The 25,753-nt window shown below is 35.7% G+C and overlaps 1 protein-coding gene across 1 annotated transcript in view; it reads left to right on the top strand.

Annotated features, from left to right (window-relative positions):
• Positions 1 to 25,753, top strand: part of COL11A1 (collagen, type XI, alpha 1) — a 160,814-nt gene that overhangs the window by 28,660 nt on the left and 106,401 nt on the right. The window contains 4 exon segments of the mRNA XM_009884779.1: positions 8,758 to 8,886; positions 21,902 to 22,018; positions 22,628 to 22,723; positions 24,915 to 25,160. Coding sequence (XP_009883081.1) covers positions 8,758 to 8,886; positions 21,902 to 22,018; positions 22,628 to 22,723; positions 24,915 to 25,160 — 588 coding nt within the window.

The following is a 25,753-nucleotide window of genomic DNA, read 5'->3' as shown; positions in this document are numbered from 1 at the left end:
GTTACATGACATTATCCTGACCTCCTGAAAACTTGATTGTATCTTTGGAAAAATGAATTACTTCTTGCGTTGTATTGCTCTAACATATCTGCAAGGACTATTCATTTAGAATCCTTCAAACAAATTTCGCTCATATGAGGAATATTTCACACTTTTTAAAAAAGTGTTGCATCACAGTGGATCAAATATTCTCCTTTGTTTCCTTATGTGTTATTTTAAATTTGTAATGCAGCAAAATTTAATGAAATTAAATTTCTGGCTACTTCTTTTTCTTGTTTCTGTTCCTAGTATTAACTTGTGTTTTCTAGGCAGTTCTTCCACCAGAAAGAAAAAAATTATCTTAAGTATTTTCCAGATCTTGCGGGGGAGGGGTGATGTTTTATATGAGCAAACTCTAATTTCGAGTTGCCTGCTGCTCATTCGTGAATGTAAGTGCTAATCTGCAATTTTATGACATCAAGCTCAATTAATATGGAAATTAATATGATGTCACAAACAAGATATTGAATACAAGCAAGCATTAAACATCAAGTGCATACAAATGCTTGAGAAGCAAATTATAAACTGTGAATGTGTCTGAAAATAATAAAATTATGCTGTCTAGAAACTGTATTATTACTAACTGCCAGATTATGAGACCTTCGTTTACACTGATAAGCACTTGCTCACTGAAGTGGATCTACGTATATCAGTGGGACTAATCTGTAAATGCTTGTTTATGAAAGAGTGACACAGTATACCTCAAACTTTTACGTGTCGTTTGAAATTAATCTCTGTGTTTTCAAATACATAGTGCAAGAAGAGCTGGTTTGTGCGTGCTTGCTGCAAATAAGAGAAATGCTACAACAGCATACAAAAATTAAAAAAAAAAAAACACAAAGAAGAAAACAGTTAGATGCCGGTACATGGCACCTAGTAAAAGAATTTTGAATTGTATCTATTGAAATATGTTTGTAGCTTAAATGTTTGATAAATAGCAGGGATCTTTTTATTCATTGCCAGCTTTAAGGATTTGTCACTCCTCATTTAGTACTGTTGGTGTGAACAATAGAACAGGTTTTTATAACAAGCATTTTATAATAAGTTAATAATTAACAGAGTCTTTATGCAGATATTTCCCTATAGACATTTTTTCCTTCAAAACTCCCCACTCATCAGACCAATACAATGATTTTTAGGCACTGTGCTGTAAATGAGCATAACAAGACAAAACCTGATGTACATAACACTCTCGTTTAAAGCCAATGAAAGCTTTAACTGCACACAGTTTATGAGAGTAAATCCTTGCAGTAATCCTTGTTAATAAATGGTTTAGATTTTGATGCTGGGTTTTAACCTGTTTTCATGAAAAAAAGCGTTTGTACGTTTACATACAACATAGGATTCCTTTAAATAGCTTGGGTGAGCAGTTGAAGATAGAGTGATAGTACCTTGACAGCAATATGATTTAACTTACAGATCCCTTCAGATGAGTAACCATCCCTTACATATTTCTGTAAGCACAGGAAGTCCAAGTGTTCAAGTGGAGGAAGGCCATTCATCTGTGTGCATACTCCATGAAGAAGGCAGCAGTAGCAGAATGGGTAGAGCTTTTACTGACTGACCAAAATTGCTGTATGGCTAAAGTAGAATACAGAAGCTAGCCCAAAGTAAAATTCCACCAAAGGCATGTGGTGTGAATGATGTATCGTCAGTATTCTCTGTTTCATACTGTACTGTTGAGCTGCACTACTAGCTAATGTAGACATAGCTAAAATAATTCCCATTATACATCACCTTTAATAATTGCTAGTGACCCACTAAATGTTTAGTGTCAGTCAGACTAGAAAGTAATGTTTAACATTAATGGGACAGAAACCAAAAAATGCAAAACGATCCAAGCAAAAATATTTAGAAGCAACCTTCTAGCTATCAACACCAGAGAATTGGCCAACTTACAGCCCTGGGAGGAAAAAAAAAAAAAAAATCAAAGCAAACAATTTTTTCATTTCAGAGGCATCTAATAAAAAAAAAAAAGGATTTTTTTACAAAAGCTTTCTATTTGGCTTGGGTTTTTTTTCCTTTTTTTTTTTTAATCTGAAAGAATTGTGATTTTGTTTTTGTTATTTTTTGATAGTATTTTCAAACTTATGTTCAATGAAAAAAAGTAAATAATTCTGTTCCTTGTTATTTTTGAAAGCAGGAAGTGAGGAGAAAAAGAAAACAAGGCTCTGATAATTTGTTAGAGTTCAAGTTCATTTTCAAGGAGTATTTCCAAGAAACAAAGGAATGGTCATTTAACTAAACTGTTTGTAATTACATTTAAAATTAAGAACCTGGGCTTAAAAGTGTTGCCTGTTACATCAGCTCTGGCAAATTTTACAGATAGGATTTATTATCACCTCATTTAATATTGTGTGTGATACATTTAAGTTTTAAAGAACAGCTTTAAATGAGGTTTCAAAGATAAATGACAATGTAACAGATTTGCAGGTCTTTTATCAAGTAAATAAGATGTCCTTGGTCATGTGTGTGTCTGCATGTGTGTGTCATGCTACACATGCTATATATACAGGTATTATAATAAAATCCAATCTCTCAGCCAATAATTGCAGTAGTCTTTGGTCTGTGAACAACTTTGTTTTGAAGATTAAAAATTATAATTGGTATATCAACCTATTTCTTAACCAAGCTGAATATATACTACTATAACCATGGAGTTTCAAAGAATCAAGACAACATTGATTTCTGTGGAAACTTTGACCTGTGCAGAATTCTGCTTTCACAATTTATTGCTTTTACAGTGCTTCAGTCTGGCAGGCTCTAAATATCTTTCTCTAGCTACATTATGCAATGGGCCTGGGTTATGGAATATTATATTAAAGGTCCCTGGAATTCTTCAATCCTTCAAATCTTTGCGGGAAGATTAAATGAATTCTGCAGCAGGTTTTTCTAAATCCTATAGTAATAATATCCAGGCTGTCTAGACTTTTGTTCTTTGGAGTCTATAGTTGTACTGTCACATAACTAATTAGAGAAAGTTGGCACATATACACAGGTTAGGGTTTCTGCTGGTTTACTGAAGAGTCCACTCTGGAATTCTTAGGCTTTAGCCATTTTATGACAATGAAAGATGCTGATTTTGTTCTTCTGAGTTGATAGAGTGCCTAGCACTGGTTTTGTTATGCTTTTATCACCATTTATGTAGTCATCTTATAATCTAATTATCCTTACAAGTGTATAAGAGGTACTCATTTTATCCAGAATATGAATCAGAAGGATGGCATTTTTCTAATACTACCCCTCCCCCTCTAGTTGTGGAAAGTCTTTCTGAACCTCTGATATATAAATTAGACATCTAAGTAATTGCTGCGTTATTATTGATTTATTTTTTTTTCAAGCTGGAAATAACAATAAGCTTTCTCCTAATGAAATCATTCTAGAAAATCTCATTATTTTACAATAAGAAGCTACAACTTGAGTTCTCAATGCTGGTCCAGTCACATTGTTATGTAGCATCCTAGTTGTGCAACTACCAAGATCACTTGTTCTTTGAAATGTATTTATTTTTTACCGTTTCAAATAATTTGTGAAGTTCGCTTCTGCGGAGAGGGTCCTGCAGAGCTTCTCAAGTAATGCTTACCTGATATTCCCTGGACAAAGGTCACTCTCACCTGGCAGGGTTATTGTTTTATTAAGATTGTTGTGAAAGAGATACCCCAAAAATCTGTCTCTAGAACAGAACTGTTTGAGGTTCTTGTAGAACTAGGGAACTAGACCATAAAATTTTAAATACTGGGAAAAAAACCCCAGTAATTTCAACACTGATGCCTTCATTTAGTGCCATTACAGCCTTGTAAGAATTCATACTTTTGCCTTTTTAACAGTGCTGGCAGGTGATAGTAGAGATGTCTTTTATCAATGATAGAAACTTTTGGCTAATAAATAGACCATAAATGGACTACTTTATGGTTGTACTTCTCTAATACACCATATTTAGAAAGCATTAGTAAGATTATATAGTTAAAAGGAAAAGAGAATCTTTCAAGAAGAGAGATAATATCTAAGACTTCTTATGAAGTCACAATTAAGATAATAAGCAGCCATTAACATTTATTGCCTATAATGATCAAATAATTCATTCCTTATTTCTTAGGCCCTCAATGATTTATATCATTGAGAAAATCTGACACTATATTTAGCTGGAGATTTTCCTTATTCTGATTTCTGCTGTGGAATCTGAGAAATGCTCTAAAAAGGTGGAATCAAATACACTGATTACCACCATGAGGCTAACTAAAGCAATAATTGCATCAAGAGAAAGTCAATAAAATTGGAAAGAGGACTTAGTAGTCTACTGCTTTCCTGCAAATTGGGTCTCCATTTTCTTTTTATGTTAGTCAATGCTGTGTTTTTTCAGTGTTGCAAACTGTTTTCCCATCAAGAGGCTGTTTTCAGCTCAGGTAGCCCACCTTGTGTATTACCGCTTAGTGAGGTGTGTGTTTCAACACATCCTGGAAGTGTACGTAGATATAAACTTTGTTGTTCTAGAATGTCACTGTGAAATGTCTGTGAGATTCACAGAGGAATTTTTAATGACTGAATTCGCCACACACTTCTCATTCTTAGCTGGGCTGGTCCTTGTTGTAGAACAGTTAATTTGAGCGAATGTCTGTGCAGTTGTTCCAATAGGCAGGCATTCAACTGGTTTCAGCATATTCTCCTTGTAGCTCTGTAGCCTGGTTCTCCACATTTGCTGTGGCATGCCACAAAGAAGCAAATGTTTCTTCAGATCTCATTAACTCCTTTTAATAGTCTTGGAGGATTCTGCAAAGAGTAGCTTATTTGGTAGAGTACCTTTTAGGACAATGCTATGAAAGTAATCTTCCTGTACCATGTTTTCATGCTAGGCATAACTGGTGGACACAGTATTTTATGATTCTCAGGCCACTTTTTTCACATAACCATGAGGCTGATTCAAAAGCTTCTGATTTTAATTATGAGCATATTCCCAAAATAGAGAGGAATCAAAACCTTCATAGACTTTAACTATTTTTATTCCATATTGAGATGAATTACACAACTATGCATAGAGTTTATGAGCTATGTGTTGGCTTTGACAACTTAGTATCTATTTCAGTAAAGTATATATGATGCAAACTAAATATTAAGACTCCAAATTGATCTGTTTTACTTACAAAGGGTAAGTGTTAGGTGTGCTTGAATACATTGCTGGATGTTCCCCTTCACCTCTGAGCAACTAAGACAGAGACCTAGCTCTCAGCTTTCTCATCTCTAATATGCAAGTAATGTTAAATATCTGACAAACGCCATTTAAATTCATTGTGTTAAGTGTTATATAGGATAAAAAAATTGTTATAAGAAAGCAGATTTTTCTTCTTACGAAATAGACTTTTAGCACTTTTTGGAACAAGTTAAGCATGCACATTGTCACAAGTAATAAGATGAAAAAGTGGCTGTGTATATCTGTCTGATGCCTCACCACAAGTTCTCTGCCTTTGCCTTCTACTGTCATCCCACTTATCTCTGACATGGTGGAAGACTAGCAAAGACATCAAACATTTGACTTCTATAACACACTATGTATCATCTATGAATGTTGTGAAATTTCCTGAGCAGTCTTTCTCAACAAAAGTGGTCATGACAATTTCATAGGGAAGGAAATAGAACTAATATATATAGACAGCTGCCTTTTGTACTTTTTTTTTCTTTATGCACTTTTCAGAGTACTTCAAGGATGCTCAGGTGTCTTTCTAAATTTTACTCTGTTCTGTCTCCTTCCCCATCTTTGTTCTCCCCCTCTTGCTTTCATCATTCTATCCTGTGAGACTTCCTTTTTTCCTGCAATTTTCATATAAGAATAACATTATGCACACATGCATAAGATACCTCAGTGTTGTTTTAGAGACCACTATTAGATCTGTTAGTAGCCCATGGCTCTGTTTATCCATATTTTCATTTAAAGTTCTTGGGACTTGTGCAGGTGTGTCATTAAGTGTCTAATTTAAGACTCCAGATCATGAAATATGGCCAGATTAGATATTTGTAGTTTATTCACAAAGAACTTTATAAAATACTATTTCAGTCTCACAAAGTCAAGTAGTTAAAATCAAATAAGGTGTTTGTGAAGACTAAAGTTGTTCCATGAAAAATTCTCATAGAGAAACAAATATCTTAGAATGATAACTAAATCACAGTAATGAAATCTGCAATAATGTATGTGGAATTTCATGTGCTGAGATGATTGACCTGATCTGAAATGAAAGCTCTTCACTGACTAGTGAAACAGCACTGCCAATACATCACATACAAATACTCAAAGAAGCTATTTAATTAGCAAAGACAGAAAAATAAAAACAAAAAATAGAAAAAGAAAAACAGTAATTTACTGGAAATACTTTTATAGCAGATGTTGAAGGAAAAAGGGGAAAATTAACATTTGAGATGCAAATGTAAAATCAATCAGTTCCGCAGTAAACTTCTCACACATGAATAGCCAGTAGCAATTTATGTATACTGTGCAAGACTTCTGAGGGCCTCCCTCGATGTGGACCCATGACAGGCAGACAGGCGGGGCTGGGAAGTACAGTCAATGGATCAGGAACAGCTTTAACCAATTTAGGGACATCTAAGCCAAGTGGTAACAGCATGCTGAGTGCTTCTTGCAAACGCACAATCTGACAAAACTCAGTGCCAAAATTCCATGACATTCAAGATCAGCGCAAAGCAAGCTCCAGAATACTGGCTGTATTCCCCCACCTGTGATCTCTTAGCATATCGTACTAAACAGCAGTAGTTTCAGGAGCAGTTCTGGCATTACTCACAGTAGCTGGCACACTGTGTACATGGTGATCCGTATGGGCAGCTCAGAAAGTCGTGTATGTTCAGGAGCGTAAAGCAAGACAATAACCTGAGGTCAACAGGGTGAGGACAGGGGTTCTACATGTCTGTCTCTAACGATTGCTCCGAAAGAGTTACCTCTTTGTCTTTCAGTTGCTAATTCTCTCTAACTTATTCCTCTACTTCACTAAGTTTTAATTTGGCTGGTGAAAGAGGAAGGGGACAGCACTTTGGAAACGCTTTGCTGGAGATGGGGGATGTATAGCCCAGGCTGACAATGACTACACAAAACCTCTCAAAGCACTCAAAGTCTTGAGGGAGTCATGTAAAGATTCAAAGGGGGAATTTCTCTGTATGTATAGCAGGTTTTGTAGGAAAATGTCCAAATTGGGAAGTATTAGTGAGCTAAGGAAAATAAAAGAGACAGTCCAGAACCACTGGTGGGGGAACTTCCAGTATTTCTGGAAGCTTAATAAAATATATTCTGACTCTAAATTAATCTGAGAGACACAGGAATCTATAAAGTAACATGAGTTGAGAGCATTGTAAAAAACGGATTGGTAATGTATAGGCATTTTGTGCTAAGAAACTTAAGTATTTTATATTTATGTTAAATTAGTAAAAAAAATTGTAGAACTAGGAAAACCAACTAGGTTGGGTTTGTTGGGTTTTTTTTTTCAGTTTGAAGGGGGTTTGCTTCTTTCTGTGAGTTTTCTTTCTGGAAGGAAGGAGTGTTACAAATTATTCTTTACTATTTTAAAATAATCTCCTACTTTGTTAATTTCTTAAAGGCTACTGTTCTGAAGGATGTAAAGCAATTTTGGAAATACTGAGATAGTTGTGAATTTTCCCAGCTGCACATTTCCATCAGTTGTAATATTTTCTCTTTAAAGACAAAACATGCACAGGTATACTGACAAAGTTATTTCTTTGCCCACATTTTTCGTAAAAACAAAATAAGATTACATTAGAAGAATATAAAAGCTTAAAAAAACCCTCTTCTGAGGCAATAGTGAGAGATTGAAGTTAATGGGTTTTGACCAAGAACATGTGCCGATTTTCAATAACCTTATTTTTATGACAGCATAAGAAGGTCCTGAATGAGAAAATTCATAGTGGAAATGTTGGAAGGAATTTACCTAGTGTTGTTTAAATGGTACTACTATGTTAAGAAATGCACTGGATACCAGACAGCTTTCCATGCGAAATGATAAACATACAATGTCTCTGTAGGGGTTCTCAGCAGAGCCATTTTTACTCTCCATAATAGTGGGTCTCTTTACTGTGATATTGTTTTTACACAATATATAGGAATGGAGATAAAAATAACATTTGTTAGCTGTTAAAATTTTTATTTCAACATATTCTATCTTGTGTATTTACACGGTCCTTAATTATTTTTTATTCCAATAACTGTGTCTCTGGTACAGGCTTTTTTACTTTATTGTATTTTCTTCCTTCTTTGAGACTACAGATGTGATGCTAACTCTCAGAATTATACTGTTGATCACTTGCATGCTGAGCTGCATGCTGGTAATAGGAAGTGCCCTGAATTAAATCTTAGGAATTTAGACTGGTTCCCAGTGAAGAAGTAAACAAACAGCATGAAAATGACAGAGCAGGAGTTACACCTTCCCACCCTCTCATTTCCAAACCAGACAGTATTTTAAGCCAGAATTTTCCACCTAGTCCATTCAGTATTAATTTACATTGTTTTGGCACATGAATAATAGTGAGGATGTTTTCCAGAATAGCAGCAGAAATTAAGTAGATATGTTGTTTATGACCACAAATGTTGATATCTAAGTATTACGTGCCTGAATTTTCTCATTTTTTTCTGAATGAAAATGCTGTACTTCTGATGAACTGTAGACAATCTTTGTTTTTGTTATTTAATCTGCATATGCTTTCCTGCAGGGTGAGATTCAGCAGCTGTTGATTATAGCTGACCCCAGAGCTGCATATGACTATTGTGAGCATTATAGCCCAGACTGTGATTCCCCAGTGCCCAATGCTGCTCAGGCTCAAGATCCTCAAGTTGATGAGGTGAGTAATCAGTCATGTATTACTAGATTTTATTGCCCATTAGGGGTTGTGCTGGATACAAGTTACCCAAGGAGCATTTACAGCTAAATGGCATGCATTGTTCTAGATACAAGGGTGGAAGGTTGCAGGAGTGCGTTCCTGTTTGCTATCCACTCATTTATGCCAAGCATTTGCAGGAACCTATCACACTGGTATTTGAATAGCCAGCATGCTCAAAGAAGTTTAACTATAATTCCTTAAAAAATGATAGCAATATGAGTTTGTTTAGTTGTACCTATTTGTTCTTCCTGTGTACGTTTATGATTTCACTGATGCTGACTACCATCGCATGCCACATTTGAAAGATATGGGAGCTATGAGTACTCTGCTAGAAATGCCATGTGTTCTAATGAGTTTTGTCCAATGTACAAATGCATGTACACACAAAATTATTTCAGCCAGCTCTACTTGTAGCAGGTAAATGTCAACAGGGACAAAACAAAGTTGGAATTTTTCCAAGAAACACAAAAAGCGTTTACAGAAACCATTTGTCACTATAAACAGCTCTCACAGCCACAAACTGAATAATTCACTGAGGGCAAGATAGTTTCTCAGGTTAGAGCTCTGAGAGTCAGCAGTTGTATGTATTGTTGTATACATTCTAAATACTTGCATCAAACACTGTAAAGTGAACTTGGCTCTGGACAGTTATTATGCACTCAATTTTGTGTGATCTGACTGGTTATTGTTACTAATTGCTCAAAAGATCACCATTAAAAACTTGCTCAATTGTTCTCAGATGCCCACTTTCAACCAACTTTGAGACAAAACTTTTCCTAAATGCATTGTTGTTACTATTTATTCTATGTATCTGACTGAAAATTATGTCATCAAGTGACTAAGGTCCATAGGGCCCCCAGACTTACTTCAAAGGGACTCCCACATCCATTGCATCAGAGCTATAGTTCAAGATGTGTCAAGTCAATTACATATAGGCAGAGGCCTTTACACTACATTACAGTGTATGGAGTCTGGTCTTTTCATGAGGACCCTGTAGGACCTTGTCTGTGTGCCTGGCTATGTGGATCTCTGTGCACTATATTCCACAACAGAACAGGCTGAAAGTATATTGTTGATATTTTATGGGAAGTAAATAAAAAATAGCAAAATCAAATTGATTTTTTTCTCATTATAAAATTTCAAAGAAATTTGAAATTTTGCTTGGGAACTTTCCTGGGCTTTGCTGCTATGTGACTTAGCACTCTGATTCTTTTTCTATTTCCTGTGTGAAGACCCAGAAATTTTGAATAGCCTAGTGCTTTTCTACTTTGAAATAAGACTGAAGAGTAGTCAATCTAATAAAATCATCTTTGTGGGAAAAGGTTGTTAAGATAACCTCTTGGTCTCGTTTTTGAAGAGGAATATATCTAAATACTTAAAATGCTTTAACTAAGTTGGGAGTACTGTGACCTCCAAAATCCCATCAACTCCTAAGCAGGAGTTAACATGGCTTAGAAAGACTGCAAATATTTGTTTGCTCCTGTCCTTTAATGCAATGCATGTGGGCAAGGCTTGGAGTACACAGAAGTTAGTTGGGATCAGACTGTAGATTCAAAATCTATTGAAGATGAAGAAGAATGAATACTTGTGCTTGATTAATAGCAATGTCTGCTGGTGAATTATTACAGTGTAATTCAGTGTTTCTAAAAGATGTAAATAAAATAGCCCAGGGATTACATTCCCTCCATAAGGGATGACTAGCTAAATCTCCTGCTTCAAATATTATGTTTATGCTATACCAAAGCTTTTTAACACTAGCATCAGTTGAGAGCACTAAAGAAAAATAAACCTCATCAAAATTACAAAAACTATTTGCACATATATAGTTATATGCTCATCATATACAATTCCCAGCTGTATACTTCACATCTATTGAAAACAGTCTGTGAGCACCAAAGAAAAGGAACCATAAAATCATAAAAATTGGTGCCATTCTTCTTGAGCATCCTGAGTAGAGATCATCTATAGCCTAATGCAGCTGCCACTGGAGTCAGCAAATATGTTACCATTAAGTTCAGAAGCCATTGCAAAAATGCTTTTGGGGTTAGTGTTTTTTTTAATGTGTTTTTCTAAGGCCTATTTTTTTGCCCTGTGGTAACACATATAATTTGTGTGAGCACCTACAGAGAAAAAAGTAAAATCAAAGATATTACTTTGTAATGTAACATTTTAAAATTAATTTTAAAAAAAATGAAGAGCTAAAAGATTAAAAAAAATGGAGAACTGCCATTTCTGTTTGCTTCCATCTATTGTTCTGAGTGGTGATTGAATCATTTTGCTTTCTGAACTAAGACACAATTTCCTTGTTGCTATCCGTGAGTTTATATGTGTAACGTTGTATGAATATTCCCAGTGAAGTCAATGGATCTCTTTAACATGTCGTGTAATAGTAATCTGAAATCATGCATCAGCAGTACTACCAATGTGATGAACATGCAAGAGAATAAATGACTGAATTGCCCAGAATTATAGAATTGTCTGCTAAATTATAAAAAAGCAGCTTGTTAAAGCAGGCTATTTCGTTATCTTTTGCAGTGCAGCCTATCAGATCACATAGATAATTCATTTTAAGGAAATAAATGAAACAAGTCTTATTTGAGTGCTGGAAGAAGTTATAGAAGATAGAAATGCTGATTTTTTAAAAAACTGCTGATTGCAAAATTAAATAAGGTGTTAAAAGATAAAAATATAATTACAGCCAATCTGTATGGTAAACAATGATTTCAAAATGCCTGATTGCATGTTTTGAGGAGATTACAAACTTGATAGTGATATCTGATAGAATTTATAGACTTAGACCTTCGTACAGCTTCTGATTTGTCAACATATGATATTTGAATGAAAAAAAAAAAGCATTGAAAGGCAAAGACAAAGTACCTGACAAACACGTTCAAATCTGGCTGACTGATTTCAGAAATTACTATAAACTGGGAGCTATTGCTGAATTAACTTTTTAGTAGAGTTTTTCAGGAATTGTGCTAGCAATATAGAAATGAGTATAAAATGGATGCTCTTAAAATTTGTCAGTCATGATATTTTAGAGCAGTAAACAATTGTGATAACACAACTAAAGGCAAAGTTACACGCATAGAAGAAAAAGAAAGAAATGCAGGACACGTAGAGAGCTAGGAAATGTACACTGCAATTCAAATGTGTGAACAAAAGAACCTTTCTTGTGCTGCAGATTGTCCCCATCTGTGGGCTTCATCTGCCGCTGTATCAGTGAAAGTAATTTTGAGGGTACATGATTTACCAGACTGCGATACTAATCGAGGTGAAAGCCAGCGGGAAAAGATTACTATTTAGCTAGATTGTTTTCCCAGTTTGATCTCCCATGTTTTCATGTGAACTCTTGTGATAGAAAGATGGAAGAGAGAACACTGAGCTAAATGCTAGGCAAAATTGTGTCTTTCAGTGTCAACTTTGGCTTAAGCCAGCAGAAGCTGAAAATATTTGCTGGACAGTGACCTCAAAAGATTCTGGTTATTAAAGTAGGGAAACAGTTTGTATGTGAGCAGTCAAAGCAAAACTGGCGAAAAAATGCAGTGCATGTCTTGGTTTGTAAACAAAGGAATAAGAATACAGGTGCAATATTACTTCTCTGTATGCTGTTGGTTGAAACATATACTGGAACCTCACATACTGTCTTGGCGTTTAGTCACTAAACCAAATATTGCAAAAATGGAAACGATTCAAATAAAAGCTACATAATTGTTGTAACTTTGGGAACTGGTAAACTTAATGTGTTTGGCTTGTCCACAGTAATGACAAAAGCTTTAAATATGGCTCAGTTTGCATATGCAAAGAACCTTCACAAAAAGCGAATACTGGATGCAGATGGGGGAGTGGAGGAGGCAGGGAGAAAAGAAAGTTAGATAATTTCAGGTACGAAAAGATCTACTGAAATTGTTAGGAATGAAAGAACAAATGACCCAAATGGTGTATCTGTAAATATCTTCAAGCCATGGGTAGATACCCTTCTAAAAGTTTTGGGAAATGTCAGTTATACTTTAGTTTGCTCAGTTACAAGGTGACTGTAAGAACGTCTGAAGTCTGAAAGTATACAGGAGTTAGTCAAGGTGATCTAACAGTTCCTTCTGGCCTTACATCTCTGAGCCTTTGAATTATTGCAGACCAGAATAAGAAACTGATACTTGGCTTAGAAGAAAGAGACAAATTAGGTGATTGCAGAGCCTATTAATGTGTGTTTCCAGCACTGACTACAAAGCTCAAAGGAAGTGGTTGATTTTTGTCAGTGACATGGTAAATTATGGTTGTGGAGTTGCACCTAGGAAGCTGAATAGGATTTGTCTTGATATCGCGCACCTTTGTAGTCTCCTGGCGAGTTCAAAGCATAGGAATGAAGTTATTCTGAAAAGTTGGATGGTTTTTAGACCACTAAATAAACATCTGGAGAGAAACATTTGTCTAAGATGATGTAGGTTTGAAGGTAAAATTACTTTGTTTAACTGAGTGTAATCCTTATTGCTGTAGTCACTGTTTCTTTCTGCAAAGGAGCAAACAATCAAATACCCAACATTGTAGTTTTTTGGGCATTTCTTTCAATAGCAGTGCTAGCTTAAAAAACTTTCTTTTTCTGTACTCATTTCCACCCTGTGCCATCTTTCCAGTTCAGCTGGTAGAATTGTTTATGCATTTGTTGGGGGCAAAGCCCGAGACTTCATCTAGATTAAAAATAATTTACCAACCATAAAATGGGAAAAATGATGGAATAAATTGTAGTGATCTTCCATTAAATGAGCCTGAGGATGCATCACTGCAACATCAGGAGTGCAATATTTGCTTTTTAAAATGCTTGGGTTTGTCTCAAGACCTTGACTTTGCTCTCAGATGTAGGTTTACTGGACACTTGATTTGTAATCAAAGTGTCTTTATTGATGATACCTTAAGTGTTGCATTGAGATTTTCTTTCCCTTGTTGCATTTTCTTTTTACTTTAGCATTAGATTCAAATTGTGATTTGGGTGATGAAACAGAGAGGATTTCAATGCCTACTTTTTACTTGCAGGGTCCCTTCATCCCTGAATTAAGTGCTGAGGTTACCCTAAATAAAGCTCAGGAAGAATCAAGCATCTCACAATGGGATTCACAAAAACAGTGAGCTGTGAATAAAGACATAGACCTAGCCAGCCTACAAGGGGAGGACATGTCTTAAATTCTACCCTTCTCTACAGGCTTACTCAGCTGTGCTATCCTGATCCCCATGCCATTCTCCTACTTAACCAAGGTCAACCTCCTGCATACTCTTCCATCACCTCTCCCTTCCAATTGGGGGTTGGGTAGGAGTGACCTAAGGACTTCAAGATAGAAGCTTTGGAGCTGGATGCTGTATTTCCACTTCCATTTTAATTATATCAGTCCCTTTCCGGATCCAAGTAACTGTGACATATGTCTAAAAAAGGTTTATTTAACTGGGTAACCTTTAGCTACCTTTTGTGTACAGGCTCTGCAAGATCTGTTGGATTTGGCTGTTTGCCAGACCTGTGGGGCTTTCTGTGGGCAATTCAGGCTAAGCCATTAGGATAGACATGCATGTGTGACATTCCTGTACAGAATGCTTTTATTCCTCTGTGTTTTGTTCCGACTTCATCAGACCTAAGTATCTTGCAGTCTGAAAGTTGAAAATGGGAAAGCAATAGATTAATAGTAATATCCACACACTTTAGTCTGTTGTTTATTGTCATTTATTTCCACCTTCACAACATGCTTTAATTGAAGTATGCATTAGTTATCCTTGTTCTTGCTTGTGAATAGCTCGGTATGAATCTCTGTAACTCGTCAAGTACAGAGTGATGACCTCAGCAGTTGTCACTACACCAACTTGCCTAGAAGTTGCTTAAAAATTGTGCTGACTCTGTAGCTGGTCTGAAGGAAAAAGAAAGGGTATCTGATTATAGAAAATGTTCAAATTTGAACACAGCAAGGGGGAGAGAGTACTTCCCAAAAGGACCAAACCAAATCATTACTGATGAGCACATCTTTCAGTTCTCAGAAATTCCAAGCAAAGAAAAGTGATTGTGTTTGATTTGCAACAGGGAGGACGTTGCCAGATCTTTTAAGGAACATATTGTATCCTGACATATATTCATTAAGTGTTGCATGTTACTGTCTTAATGTCAGAAAAGGGTTGCTGGGGAGGTCAGAATGTTGTTGCAATTAAGTAGCTTTTGGATAAAGAGAATTAAGTGGAGAAAAAAATGGCCAGGAACTTCGGAAAGTAACTAGAAAAGTGCATTAGCGTGATTTCAGTCTAGTGTCACAGGCATTTTACCATGCCAAATCTTCATATGGCCTGCAAATTGTGGAGGGTTTTTATGTAGACAAAGCAGGCAAACTAAGGGGCAAAGAGCTGCAAACAAGTGTATTGGTAGGAGTAGGGAGAGGATATGAGTGAGAAATGTGAGTTCTCTCTACTAGATTGTTATTCTTCCATTGTAGAATTTTACAGACCAAAGTCTGATCATTAACAATATGGTATCTTTGTGAACCCTGCAGTGTGTCTGAACGGCTAGTACCGATGGCTCCATAGTAACACATTGAATGTTAGCATTAAATGATAGGATGAATTACTATGGAGCCACTGATGCTAGCCATTCAGATACATTGCAGTGTTTGTGAACATAGTGGCAAATTAGCAATTTGGCTGACTAGTGTCTTTGGGAGAAAAAGGTCTTTTGTTGGTTTTATTTAAGCTTTTTGCTGTATTCTGCTGGTTTTTTCGACGGATTTTTTTGTACTGAGTTTTAAGATTAATTCATTAATCATTACATTTGTTTCATTTTGAATGTATAATTAGGTTTTAAGGATCAAATATGGGGATGAAATTATATTTTAAAATTACTAGGATTACTTTTCCTAAGGAAGTTAAGTACCTGTGCTTTTCTTATAAATACCTCGTGAATAGTCTGGCCTCTGTCTTGTTGTCAAAAGCCTTTCTACTGTAAGTGGAAATGTATTAAATTCAGTTCAATCACATATGCTTGGCCAGCTCACAGAAATTAAAGCAGTGAAAGACCTAGCCAGTCTCCATCTTCCTTGATGTTGAGCAGTATATTTTCTGGAGTGTCATCAGGTCTAGTTTTCAATGGACCCAGCTATCAGGCTTTCAGATCTTCTCTTGGAAGATTCTTCTGCAACCCAATAAATCACTGTCTGATTGCTGCTGAAGAAATTGCTCCCCAAAGGAACTCTGCTTCATTTACTTTGGACCTATCCCAAACTAATGGATTACTTGAAGAAATGAAATGTTTGCCTTTAATGAAAGGAACTTGGTAAAGTAGAGGTGCAAATGGCCCCCAAATATGTTGACTTGGAGGCTTCAGGCATCCTTTCAGACCATGTTAATTTAGTGTCCTTTCAGGTGTTTGACTGATCAGAAAGACTAGTTTTCTGAAGAATACAGAAAGATAATTATTTTCATGTTTAATTTCATGTTTAGTATGGCAGTTAGCTAACTTAGCAAGTTTTAAAAATATTGATCTTCCTAGCTCTCTTTTTCTTTTTATAGATACATAGATTTTTTCTTTACACAGTTAACATAATAAAGAACCTTAAGTGTCTTGTTCTCCTTTTACAGCGGCTGTCTTTGGAAGTTGAAGATCTTGTTCTTATGTCTTTTTATCTCCTTGCTTTTATCACTTTTATGAACAATGTAAGGACTATGTGATAGAAGAGGCCATCTTTTAGATCTTTTAACTTTCTATCTTCCCTAAGATTGACATCTACTACCATTTATTTATTTATATTACTGCATCTTATTTTAAAAACTCTCATTTTGCTTGGCATCCTTTATTTTGTTGCATTTTGTAAAGTGTTAGTGAGACTAGAATGTTTCTTTGCCTCTTTAGCTGGCTAGATGATTTAGCATAATCTTTAGGCAATGAAAAGATTAGATTGCTAGTTCCTTGTAATTTGGAAAGGTAAAGCAAAAATTGCTAAAATCTACATCCTGGAATGGGGGGAGGGTAGGTTTTCAGAGTATGGACAGCTGAAGAATCCGTTTTCAAAGTAAGGCTGTCTTCAGAATATTTAAGTCATTCCACAGTTGAAAAAGGCCTTGCATGCTGCTGATCTGCTTCTAAAATTCATCTGATGAAGAAAACAGTTCATCTCTTTAATTGGAATTGCATGGTGATCTGGTAGTGTAATATAATCACTCTGGTAAAGAAAGCATGAGGTCATAGTGGAAAGATTTTGTCCCATCAAGAAACAGCAGGTTTTATTCTTCCCTTCATTTGTAAGAAAACAGTCATATGCAATATTCATTACAAGAATGGCTGTTCTGACTATTGGTGGTCTTACAAGAGAATAAAGAAAAACAACAGAAAATTGCATCACGTTTGAAGTATGTGTTACCTGATGTGTCTTAGCTGAAATCCTTCACCAAGTTCCAGCTATTGTCCAACTTGACAATATAATTTTGAGTCAATCTTTTTGACATTCACGTGAAATCACTGGGAAAGTTAATACAGTTGTATATATTTTGCTATTACTATGAGCACTTGGTGAATCTCATCTCTGCTGTCTCAGATGTGTAACCATCCCATTATCTAGCAGTATTAGGGTTTAGGTACACTTTATAGACAGATCTCTGAGCGCGACTGAAGTAATGCTGCACAGCTGTGGTAGGTGTATTTTGCACTTGGCTAAGTCTGTACCCATAGAAGCATCATGAGAATGATGCACAAGCTGAATGCCCCTTTAAATCCCATTCCAGCTTCTTGATTCTCTGGGTGCGTTCCTGGCCAGTAGTATCTTCCTTTGGTATATAGCTAACAAAACAAATTATGCTCTCTTCAGCTACGCTTTTCATCTCTGTTACACTTGCTTTCATTCCCTGCTTTGATTTCTTGCTAGAGTTAGTTGACTAAATTTGGAAAGTGTCAGAAGATACTGTTACATTTGCGTTAATTAATTTTGAAATTCTAGATGCTTTCTGCTATATTTTCAAGAGTCCACTTACTCTGTTTCCTTCGATTGGCAGTGCAACCATGACAGATTTCTGTGAACCCTCCAGCTTCTCTGAATTAATATTAAGGCCTGAGATAGCGTGGGTTTTGCACTCAGAAATGTTAGCATCCAAAATGTGAATGCTCTATTTTCAAGGTTTGTTGAGGCCTCAAACTGAGTGGGACATAGGTCTGTCTCTGGTCATCTGATAAAGGTGACCTTGTAGTTCTGTAGCTCCAGAAAAAGGAGGGATATGTGCCACATATCCAATCTTGACTACTAGTGGCAGGGTAAGTGTGAGTTGCCAGCTTCACAGCAGGTGTCTAAAGCCCCATTACGCACTCTGTTAAGTCTGTTCCTGGTGTTTGTCAATTTAGTCCTCATTTAACCAGCTAGACCTTCACCAGTCCTGTTGTCTCATCTTAAAAATGGGGAGTAGCCTTTATCAAGTTGAGTTAATAAAATCATATTTCTAAAGTACATCTTTACACCAGTTAGGGGTGTAATTCCTCTATCTGGACAGATTGTGCCTCAGGAAATACACCTGGAAGATTTTGCATCTATATTGCACTAGTTGCAACAGAACCTGTGCAGTACAGTACAAAACATATTTTCTCCATTTATTGGCTGTTTTCAGCATGGTGGCCACATGTCCTAGCTTTTAGGTTCAAGAATTTCCATAATACCCCTCTGATATTGTGCTTTTAAAAAGGAAGAAAAAAAGTCCATGGAGATCTTCACTTGCTTGGCAGTAATCTGATTCCAGCATGGAAACTGGCATTCCCCACTTCTGATCCATGCCTGTTCTTTTATGTCTGTGTGCCTGCATATCATTGCAACCCAAATGTACCACTGTATTTGTGATAATATTTTGCGTAAGTCAAGAGAGTTTCATTTTCTTTAATAGAAATGAGTGCAGTACAATACCTAAAAGTAAAGTATTTTTTGTGTGATTATGCATGATGCAATAGATCTCTCCACATACTCATTCTTTTTTGTATGAGTTTTTTCTCGCTCTCATTCATAAACGTCTGGCTTTCCAAACTATGCCTCTGGCAGATCTTAGCATAAATATCAATTTATTCACCACTTTCTTTTTTAATACTAACACACTTGGCACAGATACTTTTCCTTTCTTTTTTTTTTTTTTTTTCCAGTCAACGTTTCTGTTTAGTTTATGGCTTCTGAAGAACTTTTTGTAACCCACTGTTGTAATTTTATTAGTCACATAGTTGGCCCAATTCAGCACAGCCATTCAGCATACCTTGAGGGAAACCATACTACTGAGATGTGAAAAACAGTTATAATAGTGAGCAACACAGAGTTATATTTTAATTGTTAATTGGTCAAAATGAATGCTGGTGTTCCAGTTTCAGAATAGGTCTGCAACGCTTACTAAAAGGGAATCTATGTGTCTGGAAGTTATTAAAACAAAATCCTAACATCGTATTTAAATTTAAATCCAGCTAATGAAGCAGTAATTCTCTCCAAAATGTTCCTCCACTTATCCCTTAAGAAAATGGATAACATTTAACATGGGTAGTGTCTGTTGTTTTGGTACCAGTAAAAATTACATAGCAGAGTGTTTGATTCATGTTGTTTGGCTGAGGAAGCGTTTAAAAGTATGTGATGGGTTGTCACTGGTAGGGTAGAATGACTGAATTTGAAAGGTGTATTCCACTGAAGATTTTTTTTTCTTGTAGATCGGCCTAGTTTGCATAGACTTCTTGACAGAAGCTGGGCAAATCAGATTTTAGGCATTTGCACACATTTTATAGTTTCCAAAGAAATACAGCAATTTCAATGTTATTCTGCAACTATTTCAAAAGGGCTGTTGTTAGCCATGTGGTTGTTTATTTTCTTTACTTCCTTTATGTGGCTGCTTATGGTCTTCTAGAAACTTATCACTGTGTTTTCTTTTCTGTCAGTGGCATACTTCATTTTAAACAAGTTGTATTGAGTTGCATTTCCAGAACTACAAAAGCCAGAAAATGTGTTTTTATACATATACACAGCTGTAAAAATGCATCATTACTGCCCATGAGGCCCTTGGACAATACCATTTACAAGTCAAGGATGTTTCATTGACTTCACTGGGATTAGGACTGAATCTTAATTTACTGAACAGGGGGAGAATAATCACATATTACTTACCAAGTTTAAGTCTAAATCGCTGCTGGTTTTGAAAAGTATAAATAGAATCAACTTATTTCTGTAATGCCAGTGATACCACTGATGTAAAGTAGTAAATGTAAAGTAAGCCTGGCTTACTTTATATACAAATATAAAATGCCAATGTAATTCACAGAGAGGATATTCTCCACCTAAGATGATAAATGTTTTGTTATTTAAGTGCAGTTTGAAGTTCTCTTATTAACGTGCAATATAGTTTTAGACAATTACCAGAGGTTTGTTACATTCTTTCTATATGTTTATCAAATCTCATGACTAACCAAGTTATATGTGCATGGGTATAGAAATAATCAAAAGGACAATCAAACAAAAAGCATCCAACTTTTTAAAAAAATCTGTATATTCTTTTTAAGAAAAGCTATTGGTCATAGTAAGACTCCGAGGAGTCACAGGAGGGAAGTAGCAGAAACCCATGTAAAGGGATTTTTAAGCTCTTAAGGCCTTTCAGTGTTAGTCTCATACTTCCTGAGGAAATCAACTTCTCCATATTTTCTGTGCAGTAAAATCATAAGTACAAGAATTGTATCAAAAGGCTTTGCCAGAGAAAACAGTTAAACGAGTAATTTGGTCATATGGTAGAATATATTTTGTTTTAATCTCATTATAATTTCTTCTAAAATGCCAATCTCTTTCTGATGCTGATAATATTATGACTTCTATGAATCCTCAGAGTCATTTGGAAGTGTTAGGTACTAATCCTCTCAGCAATCTAATGAAGAAAACAGATATTGTCTTCATTTTACAGACAATGATGCTGACTTGTAACAGGAGAGAGGAGATTTCAGAAGTGGCTAGCTCACATGAGGCACATTTACAATATTTCCTCCTAAACAAGGGAAAGCAGACACTAGGCCAGATTCTGGCCACAATTCCAGCTTCCTTTGGCTCCCTGGGGATGTAAAGAGAAATGGTAGCAGCCACGAGACTGCTTTAATTTACAGGAAAAACCAGTTCCTGTAGCTTCAAGCATGACAGGAGTGGTAAGATAGTTGAAAACTGCCCTTTCTTCTCAGCCGTGATGAGTAGTATTTGGTGCACGTAATATCTAGACCAGTATCTTCATGGCACAGCCAAGATTACAGCTCAGGAGTTCCTGGCTCCCTAGATCTTGTTCACAACATTACACAAGCCAATTCTAAACCCATTTTCTCTTGTAAAAGTTTTGTGGGCCAAATCTTCATTTGATACTAGTTATTATAGATACAGAGCTATGGAGCAATTCACAGCAGCTGAGGATCTGACCTTTAAATGAAATTATACTAGTGAAGCATTTGCTTAGGCAATGTGTACCATAGAGCTGCCCTGGTTTTGAGAACTCTCCAGCAAACCAAGAGGAGGATAGCCATGGTTATTTGTGAGTTGTGGACTCTTTCCTGTATCTGACATTATTTACCCTATTCATGTCAGATATTGGTGTCTCTCTGCTCTTCTGGTCACCTGAAAAAAACCCCACAGGTAAAAGAGGATAGGTTAAAAGAGACATTATTTGCAATTTAAAGATTAAATGAATATATTAATTCACAAAGGTCAGTTGGTGCTCCCAGTAATCCAAATTATAGTTGATTCTTCCGTGCAGTCCAATAAAAGAGAGTTTTTTCCTGGCACTGCTACTTGCTTTTTTATTACTTTTCTATTGTGCTGTGAAAGAAATAAGAGATTGTATTCTTTCCCCCCAAATGTATTGAATTCTTCATACTACCTTAATTTTCTTAAGCTTTACTCCTAAGTAAAGGTTAAGATGCTTTCCAGTATTGCTAATCTAGTTTGCTACCACTAACATGGGAATGCCTGATATTTTTCCATTTGCAATGTAGTACACACCAGAAGATTTTATCGAATATGACTATGAGTATGGGGATGCAGATTATAAAGAAACTGACTCTGTAACAGAGGGACCCCCACTGTTCGAAGAGACAGTAGCACAAACAGAGGTAACAATCTGATCTGTTTGTTGTGTGGTGTCCAGCTGTCCCGTACCATATGGTTTGTCGATTTGTGTCTTCTGTATATAAGCTTAATGTTTTCCTCTCACTCTTTTCTTTACTCTGTAGCTGTAACACTTGCTTTCAGTTAGAGATGGAAGGTCTCATGGCTGACAGCATTCATCTCACATTTGGTTACCCTTCTTTCATTCATGCTTTCTCAATTCTCTTTTCATTTTATTTATGTTTTCCCATTCCATCTTTCATAACGTTTGCAGAAAAAGAAAGCCATGGTCAAAAAGAAGAAGAGGACAGTGGCCACTAGCTCAAAGGACAAACCCCCAAAGGCCACAACAAAAAAATCTGAAAAATATGCATCCAAGAAGAAGAAAAGTTATCAAGCAGCAACAAAAGGCAAACTAGGGGTAAAGGTAGCCAAGAAATAATCAAGATCTTTCCCAAGCCAAGACTGGAAGATCTCTGATAATAAGAAAAAACATACCTAACCCCACTAGATGAATATGTCTGGCTAATACCATAACCTGAATAAAAGTGATACCTCTTGAATTTTTCTTACAGGATTTTTTTTTTAATAATGTACCTTTTCTTTAATACTAGGCAAACGTTGTTGATGGATTTCAAGAATATAGCATAGCTGAAAATGACTATGGGCCCCAGACAGAAGCTCCCTCCAGAACTACTGAAGCAAATGAGGTAATAAGAACTCTCGAGAAAATGATTGGCAAAAATACTTGCCCATCAGGTGTTAATGGTTAAAAAAGCACAAACACATTTTAAAAGGATGAATGACCATCTGTGTAAATATACATATCTATACATGACGGCAATTAGTGCAATTTTATGCTTTCTCAGCCAATATCAGAACCGGCTGTTTTCTTGGGCAGAACTGCCATTAATTCTGTAGAGATCTGCTGAATCTTTAGACGGCAGAGTTCATGATCCTGGAAATCATTCAGTGGTATATGCTGTGGGAATGCAGGGTTGTTGCAATCACTGTCAATGTAAATGGAGCTATGTCTAGTATAAACTAGGTTAAATACTAGACATAGTCCTAATCTAAGAGGAAGTGAAGTCTCTAATTTTTCCTATAAATTTTAAGATGCAGCATAAAATCAGCCTAACACAAGACAAAGAATGGCTGCAACCATAGCAGCATATTGAAGTTGAGTCAGAAGCCATCATTTCCTTTTAGTAGTTCTTCAGCTAACAAAAACAGATTATTTGCTTTTCACTGAGGTTCTGTGAAACACTGTATTTTGAACTGTCAAAAAGGATAAAATTATTATTTTGACTTATGTTAGAAACCATGTTTTTGGAAAGTCACAATGACAAGCCTAAACATTATTTTGTTAGGTTTACTACATCTAAAGCCAGTGTTGATTAATATGTCTGCATATTAATTAATGCTAGTTTTAGAAAAATGATGGCTGATTATAAGAAATATTGTTTTCATTTGTATTTTACATTTTCCTTTCAAAATGAAGATATGTTGCTTAAAAGATGTACAAAACTGCACCCCTGCAACATTTGAAAAGAGGAAAAACAGTCTCCGTTTGTTTTTTGGTTTTCCTCCTATGTGTCTTGAAAGGTGAAGGTGAATTAAGACATATTTTACTCATTCTACTTTAAACTGTTCTTGTGTTAAAATCCATGTTTACTTCTCACAAGTTGGTCGACAGAAGCATATTTAAATCATTCTGTTTCTTGGGCAGTTATAGGCCAATTGTACAATAGTACAGTTGTTAGGAGGTAGATCCAAAGTGCTAAATGCTTTTCTTAGTGAGAGCAGTTCTGCATAAAGACAAAATTTGGCATAGAGTAGCTTCAGATCTGCATTTACTGTAGCTGTAAGGCAAAAATCATAATCATGCAGCTAATGGAATTAGGTAACTGTTCAATCAAAATCTGGCCTTCTATTTTAATTGCAATATATTTCAATATCATGGTTAGATCAAGATATTTTAATTACTCTGGATGTTGATTAGCATCTTAATATATTTTTTAAGGTCGTATTAGTTCATCTTATCTGACCATCTAGAATATCCATCTCATATTAGCAATATCTGAACTTTGAGTTCTTTCAAAATTACCCTTTCAAGAGACCTCTGTACCAGAATAGAGCAATCCTTTTTTTTTTTTTTTTGGTTTTGTACATCTCAAATACAGCATTCTTTTAAACTGCTTTGGTGCTTGTAAGTTGGTTGCTTGGTTTGACAGTTTACATACTTGAAAATTAAAGCTCAGATTTCAGAAATGTTAAAATTAATCTGTTTTGCAGGTGGAATTTGACTTACCATGAAAGACATGAATGATGACTTTTTGAGTGATAAATAAACTGCAAAATCATTAACAAGAGAAAAGAAATTGAAACATTTAGCTCAGCATTTGTATTTATAGACACAAATTAATAAAGAAGTCTGGGCTTAACTAAAGTGATGCTTGCATTTCCTTTACATTGTTATTGTAAAAAGGTCTCATTTTATTCACTGTTAATTGTGGTTCATGTGTCCATTCATGAACGCTTGTAAGTGTGAAACCAAGCAGGGAAATTTAGCTATCTTTGGCACTAAAGTAACATTAAGCAAGCAGTACACATAGTGTACTGGGTATATTGAATTCAATGGTTTTGGAAATAAAAAAAAAATTAAAAAAGCATATGAAAGCATTACTTCTTTGTACTACTTATACAAAGATCTTTTAATTACTCTGAAAGGCTGGACTTCCATTCCTTCAGACTCTAATTAAAAGACAATATGCTATAGTTCTACTGTTCTTTCTTCTTTTGACAAGTCATCATGGTGGATCAGCATATGCTTACATTGCTTCACTAACAATAACTCACGTATTCCTCCTGTTCCCAAATCTTTGCTACTGATATGAATAGCAAAATCCTGTTGAAGAAGTATTTGCTGAAGAATACATAACTGGAGAGGATTATGATAAAAAAACTGAGGAAACTGAATATGGAAGCAGAGGAGTAGACCTCAGTGAATCTGATCTGCTGGTAGATGGAGATTTAGGAGAATATGATTTTTATGAATATAAAGAATATGAAGAGAAACCAACTGATTCCACTAATGAGGAGTTTGGTCCAGGTGTTCCTGCAGAGACCGATATCACAGAAACGAGCGTAAGTTGATTGAAGGCATAACACAGATTAATTTAATTTAGTGATTCTTTTACAGTTTTACAGTCTCAGAACTGTACAGACTCTGATCCAGAGCTCCTTGTACATATTAGATGTTTTCTCACTTGTGGTAGGCTTTGGATCAAGCCCATTCTCCTGTTTTAGTAATCCTGAACTCTATTTTTATTAAATGCAGGGGTTTTGTTGCCTTTGGTGAAGGGAGTAAGGGAGGGTTGAAGATGGGAGGGAAAGTAAAGAAGAGGTGTAATTAAAAAAATAAATGATAGAATGAATGGTTTTTAAAATCTTTCTAAAGTAGAGCTAAAGCTGGAAAGAATGTAAGTTTTGAGGCAGGTGAAAGTACTGTAATTAATATTTTTATATGATTACCCTAAGAAGTTGAAATTGATATAAATGTCTAGAATCCTATGGCTTCTGCTACTTTCCAAGGAGAAAATTCATGAGTGGGAAGGTGAAGGTCTGAAACCTTTTATGAAAATAAGCTTAGTCAATGGTGACAGGTTTATGACCTTGCAGGAGTGATTTAACAGCTCAGTATATATAAAGGAAGATAGGATGACATGGTGGATCTTGTG

This window comes from Charadrius vociferus, unplaced genomic scaffold, assembly GCF_000708025.1.
Source record: "Charadrius vociferus isolate BGI_N301 unplaced genomic scaffold, ASM70802v2 scaffold163, whole genome shotgun sequence".
Lineage (NCBI taxonomy): Eukaryota > Metazoa > Chordata > Aves > Charadriiformes > Charadriidae > Charadrius > Charadrius vociferus.
The sequence above is the reverse complement of the archived record's forward strand: the minus strand, read 5'-3'. Positions and strand labels throughout refer to the sequence as shown.